This window comes from Tachysurus fulvidraco, chromosome 14, assembly GCF_022655615.1.
Source record: "Tachysurus fulvidraco isolate hzauxx_2018 chromosome 14, HZAU_PFXX_2.0, whole genome shotgun sequence".
NCBI classification, from domain to species: Eukaryota; Metazoa; Chordata; class Actinopteri; order Siluriformes; family Bagridae; genus Tachysurus; species Tachysurus fulvidraco.
Genome location: NC_062531.1, coordinates 26672625 through 26693131, shown reverse-complemented (window position 1 = coordinate 26693131; position 20507 = coordinate 26672625). Strand labels below are relative to the sequence as shown.

Sequence of the window (20507 nt, the reverse complement as noted above, 5' to 3'; positions counted from 1 at the left end):
TTTTCTCTTCCTGATCCTAAGTCTTTTTCCTCACTACCCTTGGACATAGCCACAGATACTTTCCTGGACTTCCTCTGCCCTGTGGACTTCCTCTGCCCTATGGACTATGGACTTCCTCTGCCCTATGTCCATTTAACCCAAGAAAACTTCTTGTTCTGCTCCTTGGCTTGCTGTGCAACAATCGAAGAGAGCTAAGATCATCCGAGAGAAAGTGGAAGAAATCACAACTTGCAGATCTTGATTCTTACCGAACACTCCTGGCCAAGTTCTCCTCAGATGTGACTAGATTCTTTCTACCAGAAGAAGATTGAGGAAATCTGCCGGACCTTCACTTCAGCCCCGACTGCACTTAGATCTCAGAGTATGCATTCCCCTACACCTTCGTTGTCACATTTCTCAACTGTAGCAGCAGAAGAGATTTTACAACTCATCTAGTCCTGCAATCCTACCACCTGCCCATAGGATCCACCTTCATTACCACTATCATCAATAGATCCATAGCATCTGGTCAGGTACCAACTACTTTCAAGAGAGTAAGTGTTATTCACATCCTAAAGAAACCTGCTCTGGATCCATCAGACATCAGTAACTACAGACCGGTATCACTTCTCTTGTTTCTTTCAAAGATTCTTGAACGCATTGTCTATAATCAACTGTCTGTCTATCTCTCACAGAACAACCTCGAAGATCCCAACAGTCTGGCTTTAAAGCAGCTCATTCAACAGAGACAGCCCCTTTGGATGTCTCTGAGAAACTACATACTGCTAGATCAGCCAAACTGTCATCCGTCTTTATCCTCCTTGACTGATCAACCACAAGACTCTCTTATCCACCCTCAAGAGTCTTGGGATTTGCGGATCAGCTTGGGAATGGTTCGCTTCCTACCTGGAAGGACGCTCATATCAGGTAACATGGAGGGGAGTGACATCTGCTCCACACAGACTCTCCACTGGTGTCTCACAGGGCACAGTAGAGAAAGTCCTGTTCTTTTCTCCCTGTATACTCACTCTCTTGGTGAAGTTATTTCATCACATGGGTTCTCTTACCACTGCTATGCTGATGATACACAACTAATATTTCCCACCCTCAGATGCCACAGCTTCTGACCGGATCTCAGCATGTCTGGCAGAAATTTCATCATGGATGACTGCTCATCAGTTAAAGCTCAATCCTAGCAAAACTGAACTGCTGATCATTAGGTGATTCATCCCCAGGTCATGATCTTGCTATGTCCTTGCACAATGATCTGATCTCCCCTTCAGCCACAGTTCACAACCTTGGGGTAACCATGGACAATCAACTGTCCTTTTCCTCTCATGTTGCTAATGTGACTCGCTCATGTCGGTTTCTTCTCTACAACATTAGAAGGATTCGGCCATTTTTGTCCACACAGGCTGCTCAGGTATTTGTTCAGTCTCTTGCCATTTCTAGACTGGATTACTGCAATGCACTGCTGGCAGGTCTACCTATGACTGCAATCCGTCCTCTGCAAATGATCCAAAATGCAGCTGCACGACTTGTTTTCAACCTGCCAAAGTTCTCGCACACCACCCCACTGCTGCGATCCCTCCACTGGCTCCTGTAGCTGCATGCATCCGATTCAAAACACTGATGCTGGCCTACAAAGCCAAAAATGGACCAGTTCTCTCTTACCTCAAAGCCCTCATCACTCCTCGCACTGCACCCCACACCCTCCAATCTACCAGCACTGCTCAACTGGTTCCACCATCTCTCGGGGTAAGAGGCAAGTATACTACAAGACGCTTCTCTGTTCAGGCACCAAGGCGAATGGAATGAACTTCCACACTAAGGTTTCAGAGGCTGTAACAGTCATGTTGTGTGTCTGTGTGTGTGTGTGTGTGTGTGTGTGTGTGTGTGTGTGTGTGAGACAGGGATGTGTTAATGCGTGGTGGTTCTGCAGTCGATGCTGCCATCGCAGTGCTGTTGTGTGTGGGACTGTTTAATGTTCACAGCATGGGTATCGGAGGAGGACATTACATCATCATCTATAATGGCACAACAGGTGACATCCATCCATCCATCTATCCATCCATCCATCCATCCATCCATCAATCTATCTATAAAAAGGGGCCAAGGTCAGACACAGGCACCGAAAAAAATCTGTCAGAAATAATCCATAATATAAAAGTAATAATAAATATTAATAAATCATAATAACAATAAATAATTTATCTATCTGACAATTTATAGATCCATATATGCTGTCTGTCAAGTCATTCTACTTCACTTAGGGTAAAGTCTTAATAAATCCTTATCAGCTACAAGGCACATAACAATCCATATCAGCTACAAATTAGTTTCAAAATCAATATTAATTCCCTGAAAGTCGACTATTATTGTTTTTCTATCTTAGGGAAGGTGGAGACGATCAGCGCAAAGGAAATGGCTCCCCTAAAGGCGACAGTTAACATGTTCGGCAACAATACACAGCTCGCTCAACAAGGTGCTGAACGTTCTGAACATGAATTAAAGCTTTCATTGATATACATTAATCCTTCACTGCAGTAAACCTAAGGGCTTATAGATGTTTAGAAGCCAAATGATGTTTTTATTAATAAAGAACTTTTACAGACTGACTACATCTGTCAGTCAGTTTAAAATACATGATACTGTTTAGTTCTGAAGGGACGTTCAGCTCTTTAGCCCATCGTGTTTTCATGAATAAACAGGAGGTCTGGCCATCGCGGTCCCCGGTGAGCTTCGTGGTTATGAACTGGCACACCGGCGTCATGGCCGCCTGCCGTGGAGGGATCTGTTTGAGCCGAGCATCCAGCTGGCACGCGGTGGCATCCGAGTCAGCAGAGTTCTCGCCAAATCCTTGCATGATAACCAGGAGGTCATTCAGGCTGATCCAGTGCTGTGGTGAGGGACAACATCACTGTCATGGACATGGGATGTGGTAGCTCAGTGGTTAAGGTGTTGGGCTACTGATCGGATGGTCATGGGTTTCGAACTCCAGGTCCACCAAGCTGCCACTGCTGGGCCCCTGGGCAAGGCCCTTAACTCTCAGTTGCTCAGTTGTAAGTCACTCTGGATAAGGGTGTCTGCTAAATGCCGTAAATGTAAATGTAAATGTCAACATATCAGCAGCACCCATGTGTTCTGTTCAGGAGGAGAATACATGACAAAATCAAAAACAAAAACATGACTTGAATCAGGACAGAATGTGGACTTTACCACCGACTGAATGTGACCTTTGGTCTAGACTGGCCCAGTCTGATCCACTCCTCAACAGCACACACACTCAATGTGGATGATATTATCGTTTATTTTCTGCACACAGAGCAGTAAAAAGGAGAGAATAGTGAGTCTTTTCAGCCGGGATGCAGCTCCGTCTACTCAAGAAAACATTTCACGCAGTTAGAGCACATGGGAAAATGGCGGACATTAGTGCATTCATGCAAACAGAAATAAAAGTATGAAAATTCCAAGAAACATATACAGAAAACACTCCAAAAATCAACCAGTGCCCACTGTGTGCAATCTCTTACATGCATTGTCTAATATTCGAATATTAAACCAATATTTTATAACTCTTAGCACGGAGTTGCAAAAGAACCGACTCACCCACAGCAGTTCTCTCTAACTCTGCTGCAGATATTTCGAATTCAGCGCGCAATAACGCCACCGGCGTGGCCAATAGGGTGCGCGATTACATTACAGCAGGATTTATTTAAAGAACCCTCTGTAATATTTATCCCGTTACATGAATACTTTACTGACATAATATAAAAGATTTCTCTGAATTGTAATCTTCAACTTTATTCTCTGTTACAGTGAAGTATTTTGTGATTCCAACAAAACCATCCTGAGGGAAAACGACACAGTCAGATTTCCACAGCTAGCAGACACCTACGAGAGGATCGCTAATGAAGGAGCTGATGTTTTTTATAATGGCTCAATGGCTGAAACCATAGTGAAGGACATCCAGGCTGCAGGTCTGTCAGTGTTAAACTAATAAAGTCTTCAAAATGCTAATATCTCTGTTATTAGCAGCATAATATTAATAAACCCTGCAATACAATACTGATGTTAATATTCACTACAGTATATATGCTAATATGCACTACAGTTCTGATGCTAATATTTACTACAGTATAGATGCTAATATTCACTACAGTACTGATGCTAATATTCACTATAGTATTGATGCTAATGTTCACTACAGTACTGGTGCTAATATTCACTACAGTACTGATGCTGATATTCACCACAGTACTGGTGCTAATATTCACTACAGTCAGGGTTGCCAACTTTTGAGTTCAGCTTAGAGTGAGATTTTGGGGGTGGGGGAGGGTCTTATGGAGGGGCGTGGCTTGGTGTGAAAAAAATACAATCACCAAATCTTTGCATTAGCAAAAGTGTATTAAGTATATACTGATTGTCAAAGTATTTGGTATCTGTACAGAATTTCTTGGGAGATTTACATTAGATTTAATTTTCACAAACATTTTACAGGAATAGGATTAACATGTGATTGACATGTTCACAGATTAACATGTGATTAACATTGTAGCGATTTTGGCTCGCTAAGCAAGGTAAATATTTATGAGTAATTATAACACTCTAAATATTTTAACGTAAGTTGAAATTAACGGTAATGGAATTAACGTTACATTATTTGGTCTGTTCGTCCGGCGAACAGTCCATGTAACCTTTATTAATTCTATGAAGGAGGTATCTTCCCGGCCAAGAAAGGTTCACTCCCCCTTTTACTTTATACCATAATTTAAATTAAATTAACTTAATAGAGCATGTAGTTCAGACCAGATGTTGCAGGTACCTTAAATTTGTGAGCGATACTCAGAGACAATCACTTGTGGCACAAAAATACACAGATTAGCATGTGCGCTATTGTAAGTGCTGGTGGCTGATTTTGCAGCCTTAATCATTGATTGGGGTGTCGTTGACTTGACTGTTCTTAGTAAACAATAATTAACATTAACTACTAGGCATGTGACTTCACTGTAACTATCAGGACATCAGTGATGTGTGAGCTGAGTTTGGTGACAGTACAGTGTATTACAGTGAAGTTATTGATTTTTTTTGTATTCGCTTTTCGGGTTTTGCACTTTGCAGATGGTCCCTTGGAATCTGTCTCGTAGGTATTGGCACATAGAGACTTATGTATTTTGTCCAGTGCGGATGAAATCTGATATTGAGGAAAATTGGGTTGTAGCTGCCTCTCTAGATTACTACGGTGAAAAAGCGGTGTTATGTGTGTAATAAAAGCGTTTAGCTCAGGAGTTATTGATCCGGGAAACTCCAATCTGTGAATATGCGGCCAACCTTAGTCTAAACTTGACAGAGATACGGAGCGCCCTGTAACTCACTGACCTGCCTTCACAATTCACAAGGTGCAGATGGGAGGGAGAACGGCTGATTAGACAGTTTATGGGAATAAATTGTGTATTTCCCTCACAATTGTCACAAAAAACTCACTACACTCTCTGTCTGGTCTCTCTGTGCATTTCTTTGCGAGATCATGCGGTGCAATTTTTTCCGTCACTGCTGCACAAGTCTGTGTGAGAAAATGGGGGTGTGGTGTGAGAGCGTGAGATTTGGCTCAATTGCGTGAGTCTCACACTGAATGCATGAGAGTTGGCAGCCCTGATGCTAATATTCACTAAAGTACTGATGCTAATCTATACTTTGTCTAAGAGGCTAATGCTCAGTGCTAATCACCTCATGTATGCTATTCTGTTCCTGAATGATCCAGGTGGCATTATAACACTTGAAGACCTGTCAGGTTACAGACCAGTGTTAAATGAAAGCCCACTGAAGATCAATTTGGGAGAATACACAATGCATGTTCCTAATGCTCCATCTAGCGGTCCTGTGCTAGCACTTATCCTCAACATTGTGAAAGGTGAGGGTGTGTGTGTGTGTGTGTGTGTGTCTGTGCGTGTGTGTGTGTGTGTGTGTGTGTGTGTGTCTGCCAGGGTAACATCTAAGCAACATTTGCTAATGTTAATGTTCATAAGTCCATCATCAGGAGAACACTGAATATCAGTGGTGTTCATGACAGGGTTACAAGGTGACTTACTGCAGTTATAGATCATAGACAAGCCAGAAGGCATTTTGATGTCGGTTATGAATGAAAAGCATCCATCCATCCATCCATCCATGCATCAATCAATCTTTTACCGCTTTTCCTCTTATCCGGGTCTGGGTCGGGGGGGCAGCAGTCTAAGCAGGGACGCCCAGACTTCCCTCTCCCCAGACACTTCCTCCAGCTCTTCTGGAGGAATACCGAGGCGTTCCCAGACCAGCTGAGAGGCATAGTCCCTCCAGCGTGTCCTAGGTCTTCCCCGGGGCCTCCTCCTGGTTGGACATGCCCGGAACACCTCCCCAGGGATGCGTCCAGGGGGCATCCGGAACAGCAGCGGAGGAGCAGCGGCTCTACTCTGAGCTCCTCCCAAGTGACCAAGCTCCTCACCCTATCTCTAAGGGAGCGCCCAGCCACCCTACAGAGGAAACTCATTTCGGCCGCCTGTATCCAGGATCTTGTCCGTTCGGTCATGACCCAAAGCTCATGACCATAGGTGAGGGTAGGAACGTAGATCGACTGGTAAATAGAGAGCTTCACCTTGCAGCTCAGCTGTTTCTTCACCACAACAGACCAGTATATCGACCGCATCACTACAGAGGATACACCGATCCGCCTGTCGACCTCCCACTCCGTCCTTCCCTCACTCGTGAACAAGACCCCAAGATACTTAAACTCTTCCACTTGAGGCAGGAGCTCTCCACCAACCTGAATAGGGCAAGCCACTATTTTCCGGCTGAGAACTATGGCCTCGGACTTGGAGGTGCTGATTCTCATCCCCGCCACTTCACACTCGGCTGCAAACCGTCCAAGTGCATGCTGAAGGTCCTGAATTGATGAAGCCAACAGGACAACATCATCTGCAAAAAGCAGAGATGAAATCCTGTGGTCCCAAAACCGGACTCCCTCTGGCCCCTGACTGCACCTAGAAATCCTGTCCATATAAATAATGAACAGGACCGGTGACAAAGGGCAGCCCTGCCGGAGTCCAACAAGCACCGGGAACAAGTCTGACTTACCAAGCTTCGGCTCCGGTCAAATAGGGACAGCATATAGAGATGGTCCAGTATTCCATGATCGGGATGAAAACCGCATTGTTCCTCCTGAATCAGAGGTTTGACTACCGGCCGAATTCTCCTCTCCAGTACCCTGGCATAGACTTTTCCGGGGAGGCTGAGGAGTGTGATCCCCCTGTAGTTGTTACACACCCTCCGGTCCCCCTTCTTCAGCTTGGCGGATCGATGAGTCCACAACTGAGCCCTCTGCCTCTGCTTCTTCAGTGTAAGACATGTCGGTACTCCTCGACGTACTACTTTCACTGTCCGAGGATGTCCCCAATCGAAGACAGCAGATTCCCACTCCCACTGTGAACAGTGTGTGCAGGGCACTGCTTCCCCCCGCTGAGGCACCAGATGGTTTGTCAGAATTTCTTCAAGGCCGACTGATAGTCCGTCCTTACATGGCCTCACCAAACTTCTCCTAGACCCAGGCTCGATAGGACTCCTTCTTCAGCTTGATGGCATCCCTTACCTCCGGGGTCCACCACCGGGTTCGTGGATTGCCACCACAACAGGCACCGGAGATCTTACGGCCACAGCTCCGAGCGGCCACGTTGACAATGGTGACAATGCTTGAACATGGTGTTCGTTATGGACAATCTGTGACTAGCACAGAAGTCCAATAACAGAACACCACTCTGGTTCAGGTCAGGGGGGGCATTCCTCCCAATCATGCCCCTCCAAGTGTCACTGTCACTGCCCACGTGAGCGTTGAAGTCCCCCACTAGAACGACTTCACGGAGCACTTTCCAGCACCCCTCCCAGAGACGCCAAGAAGGTTGGCTACTCTGCACTGCCATTTGGCCCGTAAGCGCAAATAACAGTGAGAGATCTATCCACGACCGGAAGGCGCAGGGAAACAACCCTCTCATTCACCAGGGTGAACTCCAACACATGGCTGCTGAGCTGGGGGGCTATAAGCAAGCCTACACCAGCCCACCGCCTCTCACCGTGGGCAACTCCAGGGTAGAAAAGAGTCTAGCCTCTCTCGAGGAGTTGGTTTGCAGAGCCCAAGCTGTGTGTGGAGGCAATCTTTAGTCGGTATCTCTCAACCTCTCGTACCAGCTCAGGCTCCTTCCCCCCAGTGAGGTGACATTCCATGTCCCTATAGCCAGATTCTGTGTCTGGGGATTGGGTCGCCTTCGACTGCCACCCAATCCACAATGCACCGGACCCTTATGGTTCCTCCTGCAGATGGTGAGCCCACAGGAGATCGGCTCCACATCGCTCCTTGGCTGAGCCCGACCGGACCCCGTGGGGTAAGACCCGGCCACCAGGCGTTCGCATGTGAGCTCGAACCCCAGGCCTGGCTCCAGGGTCGGGCCCCGGTTGTGCCATACGATGTCACAGACCATGATTTAAAATTCCTCATAAGGGGGTTTTGAACCGCTCTTTGTCTGACCCGTCACCCAGGATCTGTTTGCCTTGGGAGACCCTACCAGGGGCAGAAACCCCGTGGCAACATAGCTCCTAGGATCAGTCAGGCATGTAAACCGCCCCACCAAGATAAGGTGGCGGTTCAAGGAGAGGTGAATGGAAAACTTTGTAATTCAAAAAAGGAAAGCATTGCAATCCAACATAAGAACCTTCTCCTGTCTGCTTCTGGACCAGGAGGGCTTGCTATCTTTGATGGATCGATGAATTCTAAAATGTTACCAGTGAATTCTATTGGAAACTGACTATGAAGCTTACACAAGAGCTTATAACTAGTGTATGATGATTATAATGATATAAAAGTGTTAAATTGTCTCTGTGCAGGTTATAATTTCTCAGCCAGCAGTGTGTCTACTCCGGAGAAGAAGACGCTCACTTATCACCGCATTATTGAGGCTTTCCGCTTCGCCTACGCTATGAGGACCAAACTGGGAGATCCTCAATACCTCAACATCACTGACGTGAGACAGTGATAAGTTTCACATCATGTTGATTGTTGTTCATCAGTAACATATTCATTTTCAGTTTTAATGAGGAACAGTTAGATATACATTGTGAAACCACAAGTTTCTTTTTGCTTGAAACAGGAACTAAATTTCTGAGCAGGGAACTAAAAAACCATCAGACCACCATACAGATAGTTTGGTGAAGAAATTATTCAAGCCTGTGGCTTCATGAAGTTTGTCCTGTCTGTCCCTCTTCAGCTCATCCTCAACATGACCTCAGATTACTTTGCTGAAAACATCCGCAGTAAGATAACAGATAAGACCACACATCCTGAGGCTTACTACGGACCGGAATACTTTAAACCTGAGACTTATGGGACGGCTCATCTGTCTGTCATCGCTGAGGACGGGAGCGCCGTGTCTGTGACCAGCAGCATCAACCTTCAGTAATACAATAAAATTAAACACAATCAGAACACACTTTACTGCTCTCAGCCAATTACAATACACTGTACTGCTCTCAGCCAATCACAACACACTGTACTGCTCTCAGCCAATCATTTACATTTACATTTACAGCATTTGGCAGACTCCCTTATCCAGAGCGATGTACATAAGTGCTTAAATCTCTAACATTGAATACATTAATGCTGGTTCACTAGGTTACGTACTTAAGATACCATGAGTTTAAAACATTTGTTCAAAGTTACAATGAAAATGTGTCAAAGTTGTTGTTGTTGTTTTTTAATTGCAAAAGATAAGGAAAGAAGTGCTAGTTGAAGTGCTTCCTGAATAAGTATGTCTTCAACCGCCGCTTGAAAATAGCCAGTGACTCAGCTGTCCGGACCTCTAGGGGAAGTTCATTCCACCACCTCAGTGCAGAACAGAGAAGAGTCTTGTAGTAAACTTGCCTCTTACTCTGAGAGGGTGGTATGCGAGAACTTTGGCAGGTTGAAAACAAGCTGGGCAGCTGCATCAGAACACACTGTACTGCTCTCAGCCAATCATTACACACTGTACACACTGTACTGCTCTCAGCTAGAAGAGAGTGTATAAATGGTCCTGATGTCTTTGTGCAGATTTGGCTCTAAAGTGATGTCGCCTTCCACTGGAATCATCTTTAACGATATTATGGATGACTTCAGTTCTCCGCACATCACAAATGCATTCGGCATTCCTCCTTCTCCTAATAACTTCATTAAACCAGGTAACAGATTTCATCTAATTATTCATGTTTATTCAGTCATTCAATATATTACAATACATGTGTTTATCACAGCTACGTTTATTAAAGCTTCAGATTACATCATCCTCGGCTCATGTGACTGTGTGTGCAGGTAAAAGGCCGCTCTCGTCCATGTCTCCGACCATCATCTGTGACAAACACAACAAAGTTAAAATGGTCGTGGGAGCTTCAGGTGGGACAAAGATTGCCACGGCAACAGCTCTGGTAACACATACAGCTTTATCATTGTTCAGTCCGTCTGTCTATTCATGTTCAGCCTTTATGCATCCCGTCCGCTGTAAACCCATCGGTATATCCATATGTTTATCTATCCAACAGTCTGTGCTTTTCATCTGTTCTTCTATCTATCTGCTCATATATGCATTTATTTATCCAAATGTCCATCCATCTGTATATCCAGCTATACATCCATCTCTTAAAACCATTTATTCAAGTATCTGTCCATCCCTCCACCCATCCACAGATCTCTCCTTCCAGTCATCTGTATTCCATCTCATACAATAGTTGATGGAATATAATCATTCACCTCCTGATTGATCTGTTCATAATTTATCTCTACATGCTCTGTCTAGATGAACAATGTCTGATAACCGAGAGGTTTTGAGTGTGTATCTGAGTTTATAACACGTTTATAAAACACTCTTACTGATTTAGACAGACATAAGTCTTGTTATAAAGGTTTATGAACACAGGTTGTAACAGGTTTACCTGTTACCTGGATTTCCTACTCTCCACTAGGGGGCAGCTGAGGTCAGAAACCCCAAGTATTTAACCAGGTAGTAGAGTAGAAGAAGTGAGATTAGTTTGGAAGAGGGAAGCATGGTTTTGCTCTAGTTCCTTTTAAATTATTGCTTTTGGAGTCCTGATTGAGAAACTTTGTTTCCAGTTCAATTTTATGGACTTTTTGTATGCTACTATACATTCTGTTGGGATCTACATGAATTGTAAAGGCTCTACTTTCATGGACCACAAGAACATTTCCCAATGAAGCGCTAGTGGTGCTTTTGCGTTGAGGATGATCGGTACCACGAGTACAAGGATCTGACTTTGTGGGCTGTTAAATGTGGATTACTTGAACATTTGCATGTGCAGGGTTTTCATCATAATAGGGATGAGATTTTCCTATCGACACATTGACTGACTGGTGTAACCATCCTCTGCTGCCAATATTCAAAGAGTTGTTTGTCTATAACTTTGAACTCTCATGTTCCTTTGTTGTGTTTGATTTTGTTTTTTTTTTGTTCATAATCATTCTTTGTTCATCGTTCATAATCAATCATCAGTCTGAAACCTGATATTATAAAAGGATTTAAAAACCTAATTTTATACATTGTTGTTTGTGGTAATTCCTGGGAAATACATTAACATCTTTCTAGTTGGTGTAAAATTAGTAGTTGGTAGCCCCGCCCCTATTTTCATATGTATAACTACCTGCCTCTGTAGTGAGACGCGGTGTGTCAGTGAATGGTTTCCTCTCGGTCACAGGTGATCCTGAACTCTCTGTTCTTTAACTACGATCTGAAGAGAGCTGTAGAAGAACCCAGGTTCCACAACCAGCTGAGCCCCAACTACAGCGTGGTGGAGCAGGACTTCGAGAAGGTGTGTTTTTAATTTTAGCATCAGGATGAATGTCTAAGTGAATCAGACTGAGACTTGATTCATCGCTATCATGTAATCATTTCAACAAAAGTAGATTCGTTTAATAAGGAATTCTATTTTTTAGTTTTGTTTTTCATCACATCACGACTTCATCACATGAATCCAGGCAAATTAAAACTCCTGCAGTACATGACAGCACAGTTATAGTGACACAAAGATTCATCTGAGTCATTTAAAGAGTCATTCAAGTAAAAGAATATGAGTCAAAAAAAAGAAATGAATCAACTGATCATCTTTTATCTCTTCCACTGCAATAAGTTCCTTCTCCTGCATCTGGGCATCATTACAACAAGCACATCACTCTTTTCTTCTCTTGTACACTGACTATATTATTATTATTATTATTAATAATAATAATAATAATAACAACAACAACAACAACAACAACAATAATAATAATAATGTTTAATTTTTATTATTATAATTATTCTTATTTACTCTGTTCTTACATTTCAGAGTCTTATACATGGACTGGAGCAGAGGAATCATACCATAAAGTGGTTACAGGGTTCACCTTCAGTGGTCCAGGTCGTGATGAGGCAGGACAATCAGATCTGTGCTGAATCAGACCCCCGGAAAGGAGGGCAACCTGCTGGCTACTGAAACCTTTTTTTTATTATACAGTTTTCACACACACACACACACACACACACACACACACACACACACACAGTCTGTCTCCATGTACTGCTTTATTTCAGATTATTTGATAGAAGACTTCTGGGTGCAGAGATGGAAGGAGCTGCTTCTTTTATGGAATGAATTAGTTCTCAGGTCATCTGGATCACTTCACTGCTCCTCACCTTCCTCATGAATGCTGTGGTTTTTAGTTTCACCCAATTTTAAAGTTTTTGTATTGTGTGTTGGAAAGAAGTGTTTAAGAGAAATAAAACACATAAAGACCAAATACAGTGTTTGTGTGAAAGACAGAAATCAGCAGCTAATGAACAGCCTGAAGACTTGTGTGAGTTTGTGATATGAAGTGAACTGGTGTCTCGGCTGAGTGACCAAGCTGAGTGACTCTGTGTGATGGGTTCAGTATCCAGCAGGTTGCCCCTTTTTGTGTGTGTGTGTTTGTATATGTGTGTGTGTTCCTGTGTGTGTGTGTTTTAAGTGTATATAGTCAAGATGTATATAGTTCACAGTGTGTATGTACAGTATGTATGTATGTATGTATGTATGTATGTATATGTATTTATCCCCAATGAACAAGTCTGAGGTGACTCAGGTGACTGTGTGGAGGAAAAACTCCCTTAGATGGTAAAGGAATAAACCTTGAGAGGAACCAGACTCAAAGGGGAACCTCATCCTCATCTGGGTGACACTGGGGGTGTGATTATATAACCTCATCCTCATCTGGGTGACACTGGGGGTGTGATTATATAACCTCATCCTCATCTGGGTGACACTGGGGGTGTGATTATATAACCTCATCCTCATCTGGGTGACACTGGGGGTGTGATTATATAACCTCATCCTCATCTGGGTGACACTGGGTATGTGATTATATAACCTCATCCTCATCTGGGTGACACTGGGGGTGTGATTATATAACCTCATCCTCATCTGGGTGACACTGGGGGTGTGATTATATAACCTCATCCTCATCTGGGTGACACTGGGTATGTGATTATATAACCTCATCCTCATCTGGGTGACACTGGGAGTGTGATTATATAACCTCATCCTCAACTGGGTGACACTGGGGATGTGATTATATATATACAGTCTGATAAATGTTGTATTCGTTTGTAGTCGGCCCCATCACAGTGGAGGTCCAAAATCTTCATCGCACAGAAGACGATCTGAGCTGGAACAGTTTCTATATGCCTCGGGATGGGTGGAAAGAGAGAAGCAGTATAGAGGTATTAATGTATCTGCTGTTCATAAAAATGTGTAAGTCTGATGTGTAGCGTCTGGTACAGGTCATTTAGATTTCATGTCCAAGGCACCCTAAACTTCGGCATCTAATCTTCAATCAACCGATGAGCAACCCAGATTTACACACACACATACACACAACTGGCTCCAGAATGACTGGAGCCTACACAAAGACCAGATAACCCCATGCGGCTTCTCTGTTTGAACTCATAGGGGCCCTCAACCAGAACACACACACACACACACAAACACACAACAAAATGAGACATCCCTTTAACTAATAAAACAAGTAGATAAGATACTCTAAGATTCTTATTCTTATAACCCTGCTGTAATGTGTTTCTTCTTTAAGGCTTGCCTGACTTAAAATTATTTGCTCCTTACTTTCTTTACAAGGGTGTATTTTATTCATGTGTCAGAAAACAACATTGTATTTAACATCAGTTATACTCTAATTACTGATCATGGCATGTTAATGTATACCTGTTCTAATGCTGTATGCCCCTTTAAGGTCTGATGTCAGAATGTATATGAAGCTATCGTTTTCTTTTTACTTTCCTAATGAAAGTGCATCTTGTTTTATGTTTCATTTTTGTTTCTTTGCCTTTATAAGAACACAATATCGTATTAACGTCAGTTACCCTTCGATTACTGATCTATGTATGTAATGTACCGCTGCCTTTATACCGTCATTACCCTTCATGTTTAGTATCCAAATGACCACAAAATTATCGGTTACTTGTTTTTCAAACAATGGTGTATTTTATTTGAGCACGAAAGGCACCATACCATCTTAATACACCTTGGATAAAACTTTAAAGTCATCTAAAAGTTTAATAGCTAAATCACGCCCACAGACACCTGAAACAAAGGGAGTTTTTCCCTCCAAAATCTTGGCCATAGTATTGGTCATCTCCCCAAAGATGGGTGGAGTTCGCGACCTTTAAATAGTCACAAACACCACTAATCCATGGTCAGACTTCCGGAACAGCTTGGAGACGACTCCATCTTCCTTCAAAGAAGTCCCAGCAAGCTTCACTTCCAAGAACGACATTCTTTTACTGCACAAAATATTGTTTGAACATTCAGTATTCACATACAGTATATACACTCTGGTCGGTCGGTGCTGTTTCTGTTACTGTTTATTGTCTTTTGTGTATTGCATTTTTTGTACTTTTTGTATTGTCTTGTAACTTAATGTCTGCACTGTTTTTTGTCCTGCACTGTCTTTTGTCCTGCACTGTCTTGCTTGTCTTGTCCTGCACTGTTTGCACCAGGTTGCACAGTTGCACTTTATGTGGCTAAGACTACTTACATGTCCTTAGCCCTGTCTTTGTTTTATGTAGCACCCTGATCCTGGAGAAACGTCGTCTCATTTCACTGTGTACTGTAACAGCTATATATGGTTGTAATGACAATAAAAAGCTTCTTGACTTGACTTCTTGACTTGACTTGACTTGCTCTGATCTTCAGGAGAACTTGGAAGAACGTCTTTCTGACTTTTCAGAGATTTCTCTGCTGCATCCGGACTCTTGTGCAGTAAGCCAATGCAAGTAACCATTTCCTTTACCAACCAATTTAGATGCGTATTTTAAGTATGAACCTTGTATTGAGTCTTAAGGTGAATTTAAGTTTCCGGTGACGATTTCCCAGTTAGGGTGTGATTAATTTTTTAGTTTAAGCTTGCCATTCCTTTCCTTCCTTTCTCTAATTTCTTCTTTCCAGTCTCTTCCTCCCTTTCCCCAATTTTAATTTCTTGTGTTATTTTTTTCATCTTCGTTTTCCCTATTTCTTTTGTTTGTTTGTGTAGTTAGTTTTATGTTGTGTTTGTCTCATTCATTAAATGCCATATTTTTGTGCCACAAGTGATTGTCTCTGAGTATCACTCACAAACTTAAGGTACCTGCAACATCTGGTCTGAACTACATGCTCTATTAAGTTAATTTAATTTACATTATGGTATAAAGTAAAAGGGGGAGTGAACCTTTCTTGGCCGGGAAGATACCTCCTTCATAGAATTAATAAAGGTTACATGGACTGTTCGCCGAACGAACAGACCAAATAAGTGTAACGTTAATTCCATTACCGTTAATTTCAACTTAGGTTAAAATATTTAGAGTCACTATAACGCGTTATAATTACTCGTAAATATTTACCTTGCTTCGCGAGCCAAAATCGCTACAGATGTAATAGAGCACAATATTATGGGATGTATTATGTGTACGCCTGACTAAAGAGATGAGTTTTTAATCTACATTTAAACTGGGAAAGTGTGTCTGAGCCCCGAACACTATCAGGAAGACTATTCCAAAGTTTGGGAGCTAAATAAGAAAATGCTCTACCACCTTTAGTAGACTTAGATATTCTGGGAACTAGCAGAAGTCCTGAGTTTTGTGATGTCAGAGAGCGTGAAGGATTGTAACGTGTTAGAAGACTAGTTAGATACATGGGAGCTAAACCATTAAGAGCCTTGTACGTAAGTAGCAGCAGTTTGTAATCAGTTCTAAACTTAACAGGTAGCCAGTGTAGAGATGATAACATTGGGGTTAAAGGTCATACTTTCTTGTCCTAGTGAGAACTCTGGCAGCTGCATTTTGGACTAACTGTAGCCTATTTATTAAAGATGCAGGACAACCACCTAGTAATGCATTACAATAGTCCAGTCTAGAGGACATGAAGGCATCAACTAGCTTCTCAGCATCAGATACAGACAGGATGTTTCTCAGCTTGGTGATATTTCTAAGGTGAAGAAGGCTGTTTTGGTAGTATGGGCGATATGATTTTTAAAAGACAAGTTACTGTCTAATAAACACCAGGTCTTTCACTGTGGAGCTACTAGTAACAGTACATCCCTCTAAATGGGAGTTAAGTTGTGAGAGATTCTGTGCACTGGTTTTTGGACCTATGAGTAGTATTTCTGTCTTATCCGAGTTTAACAACAGAAAATTACAGATCATTCAGTCTTTTATCTCTCTAAGGCATTGAGTTAATTTGGACACTGTGGCTATTTCATCTGGTTTTGATATATAACTGTGTGTCATCAGCATAACAATGGAAAATAATGCCATGTCTTCTAATAATGTTCCCTAATGGAAGCATGTATATCGAGAATATCTGGTAAATGTGTGTGTAAGTGTGTGTGTGTGTGTGTGTGTGTGTGTGTGTGTGTGTGTGTGTGTGTTAAAAGTGTGTGTGCTCAATGCCGGCAATCACCTCATCAACCTTCATTACACTTGTAATCATTACCAAATCCAATCATACCAGAATATTGGGGTTCTATTAAGTCATCTGAACTCACCTTAGAATTTGTCGAGCCGTAACTCCAACCAGGTTATACTGCAGTCAGCCACTAGGGGGCCTGAGAAACATTTATACACACACAAACACACACACACACACACACCGCCTAACAGAGAGAAACAAACACACCACGTGAACTTGAAGCGGAAACTGACACTGAATTTGTTTCCGCTTGTTTTGTCTTGTGTAAGTGGCTCATGTTGAAAAACACCTTCAGGAAGTTGTGTCTTGTGTTCAGGGGAAAAAGAGACAAAGAAAGTTTCTGCAGAAGCTGAATATTAGAAGCTGACTGAGGAAGAAATGCAGGAGCAAGATGTTGGTGGATGTGATGCAGAAGATAAACTGTATGTAAAAAATGTTTCATTTTCTGGGATAAAAAACATATTTTTATCAATATTTTCTCTTGATGCTACTAGTGAAGAGTAAATAGGAGGTGAAGTTCAGAGGGACAAATTAAATTATGGATAAATTAATGATGGTTTATTTGTGGAGAAAAGACACAAAGACATGAAGACCTGAGAACAGCAAAGGAATATGAACTAATGAGAAGAAAGAAAAATGGAGTCTGTTAAAGTTTAAAGCTGAACTGGGAAATAATTACAGATAAAATGTGACACACAACCATTACTACACAACAACTACACTACACAACTATTACTACACAACTACTACATTACACAACTATTACTACACAACAACTACACTACACAACTATTACTACGCAACAACTACATTACACAACTATTACTACACAACTACACTACACAACTATTACTACACAACTATTACTACACAACAACTACACTACACAACTATTACTACGCAACAACTACATTACACAACTATTACTACACAACTACACTACACAACTATTACTACACAACTACTACATTACACAACTATTACTACACAACAACTACACTACATAACTATTACTACACAACTATTACTACACAACTACTACACTACACAACTACTACACTGCACAACTACTACTACACATCTACACTACACAACTACTACACAACAACTGCACTTCATAACTACTACTACACAACTACTACTACACAATTACTACACTACACGACTACTACACTACACAATTATTATTACACAACTACTACTACAACACAACAACTACACACAACTATTACACTATACATCAAATACACTACACAACTTCTACACTACACTACTACTAAAATTAATGTTTGCATTGTATTTCAGTTGCTGTAATAAAGTGAAATGTATCATTTCTTCGGTGATCATCATCATCGCTTTACTGTTTGCCATCGCTGTGATTACTGGAATCATCTGCAGTAAGATACCGAAGATGCGCTGATAGATCTTTCAACCGATCGAACCCTGAGGACGGCATTTGAAGGCAAGACGCTGGATGAGTTCTGGGTTTCTGTCGCCCTGGAATATCCACAGTCGTCGAAAGCCGTGTTGGATGTGCTCATGCAGTTTGGCTCAATGTATTTATGTGAAATGAATTTCTCCACGCTCACTTACATTAAGAATAAACACAGGTCATGGCGTAAGATGATCTGCGCCTAGCATTCTCTAAAATTTGACCATAGAGTGGACCGGCGTTGCTCCACACACAGCGCCCATCCATCACATTAGGCATTTTTTCTGAATACATTTACAATTACAATACAAGTATACATGAAGTTATAATTGTTCCAAGGCGCCAGTGAACGCTGCATGCGTGTTACAGGCAGCTTGTTTGTATTCTGTCTGTAAGCTTTTCACAATTATGGGATGTCTTTGTTTTTGTCCATAATTTGTTAATAAAATACCCTGGCTTAGAGATTGTGTTCCTTTTTGTTTTAGCTGTCAGTCTGCAACCAAATCACAAATCCTCACAAGCTGTTGGAGGAAAAGGAGAGGAGAAGTTGGGGGGGGGGGGGTGTTCGGGGGTCGCGGGTCGTCAGCAGTCTAGTATTGGGGGTCGCGGTCTGAAAAGTTTGGGAACCCCTGATCTACATCAACTCCAGTCTAACGCAGTGAGCGTTTAATTAGCAGCACTTTAAATCATTTTAAAGTAACATAACAAAGTAAAAATTACACTTTAAAGAATTTTTATATGTAACAAAACTGGAGCTTTGATTAGGCAAGACAAGGCAAGTTTATTTGTACAGCACATTTCATACACAGAGGTCATTCATAGTGCTTTACACAGAAATTAAAAAACAGTTTATAAAAGAGAAAAAAATATATATATATACGTAAAAATAAGAGACACGATAAAATCATAATAAAAACAAAGAACAATTAAAGAAAATAAATGTGATTTTAATAAAAACAGTTTAAAATATGTTAAAGAATAAAACAGGAGTAAAAGTGATTTGGATAAAAAGTGCAGTCAGTGTGAAGCAGCACAGTCAGGGTGAAGCGGCACAGTCAGGGTGAAGCAGCACAGTCAGGGTGAAGCAGCACAGTCAGGGTGAAGCAGCACAGTCAGGGTGAAGCAGCACAGTCAGTGTGAAGCAGCACAGTCAGTGTGAAGCAGCGCAGTCAGTGTGAAGCAGCGCAGTCAGTGTGAAGCAGCACAGTCAGTGTGATGCAGCACAGTCAGTGTGAAGCAGTACAGTCAGTGTGAAGCAGTACAGTCAGGGTGAAGCAGTACAGTCAGGGTGAAGCAGCACAGTCAGTGTGAAGCAGCACAGTCAGTGTGAAGCAGTACAGTCAGTGTGAAGCAGCACAGTCAGGGTGAAGCAGCACAGTCAGTGTGAAGCAGTACAGTCAGGGTGAAGCAGTACAGTCAGGGTGAAGCAGCACAGTCAGTGTGAAGCAGCACAGTCAATGTGAAGCAGCGCAGTCAGTGTGAAGCAGCACAGTCAGTGTGAAGCAGTACAGTCAGTGTGAAGCAGCACAGTCAGGGTGAAGCAGCACAGTCAGGGTGAAGCAGCACAGCACTCATTCAGTAAATGCAGAGTTAAACAGATGTGTTTTTAATCTTGATTTAAAAGTGTCTACTGTTGAAGCACATCTGATCTCTTCTGGAAGATGATCCCACCTCTAGGTGGCGTAATAACTAAATGCTGACGCACCTTGTTTTGAGTGAACCCTTGGTATCTCTAACTGACCTGATCCTAATGATCTGAGTCGTCTGCTTGGTTTATATTCAGTTAGCATATCTGTAATGTATTTCGGTCCTAAGCCATGAAGTGATTTATAAACCAGTAACAATGCTTTAAAATCTATTCTAAATGTAACTGGAAGCCAGTGTAAGGACCTGAGGACTGGACTGATGTGCTCAGATGTTTTGGTTCTGCTCAGAATTCTGGCAGCAGCTTCTGTATGAGCTGCAGATGTCTAATGGTCTTTTGGGGATCCCCGTAAGGAGTCCATTGTAAAGGAGTGTCTCGTCCATTATTATTATTATTATTATTATTATTATTATT

The 20507-nt window shown here is 42.1% G+C and overlaps 1 protein-coding gene across 6 annotated transcripts in view; it reads left to right on the top strand.

Moving 5' to 3' along the window:
* LOC113638869 (glutathione hydrolase 1 proenzyme-like) overlaps positions 1-20507 on the top strand; it is a 50772-nt gene that overhangs the window by 15188 nt on the left and 15077 nt on the right. Inside the window, exons 1-12 of one of the 6 annotated variants that reach the window (XM_047822992.1) lie at positions 1969-2096; positions 2212-2253; positions 2375-2464; positions 2691-2883; positions 3799-3959; positions 5741-5890; positions 8887-9023; positions 9267-9454; positions 10088-10215; positions 10331-10458; positions 11740-11853; positions 12370-12820. In XM_047822992.1, coding sequence (XP_047678948.1) covers positions 2404-2464; positions 2691-2883; positions 3799-3959; positions 5741-5890; positions 8887-9023; positions 9267-9454; positions 10088-10215; positions 10331-10458; positions 11740-11853; positions 12370-12516 — 1407 coding nt within the window. In that variant the 5' untranslated portion in view covers positions 1969-2096; positions 2212-2253; positions 2375-2403 and the 3' untranslated portion in view covers positions 12517-12820. Of the gene's footprint in view, positions 1-1892; positions 2097-2211; positions 2254-2374; positions 2465-2690; positions 2884-3798; positions 3960-5740; positions 5891-8886; positions 9024-9266; positions 9455-10087; positions 10216-10302; positions 10459-11739; positions 11854-12369; positions 12821-20507 lie in introns of those variants that run through there. The other 5 variants (XM_047822987.1, XM_047822986.1, XM_047822988.1 and 2 more) reach the window with 5 other exon arrangements.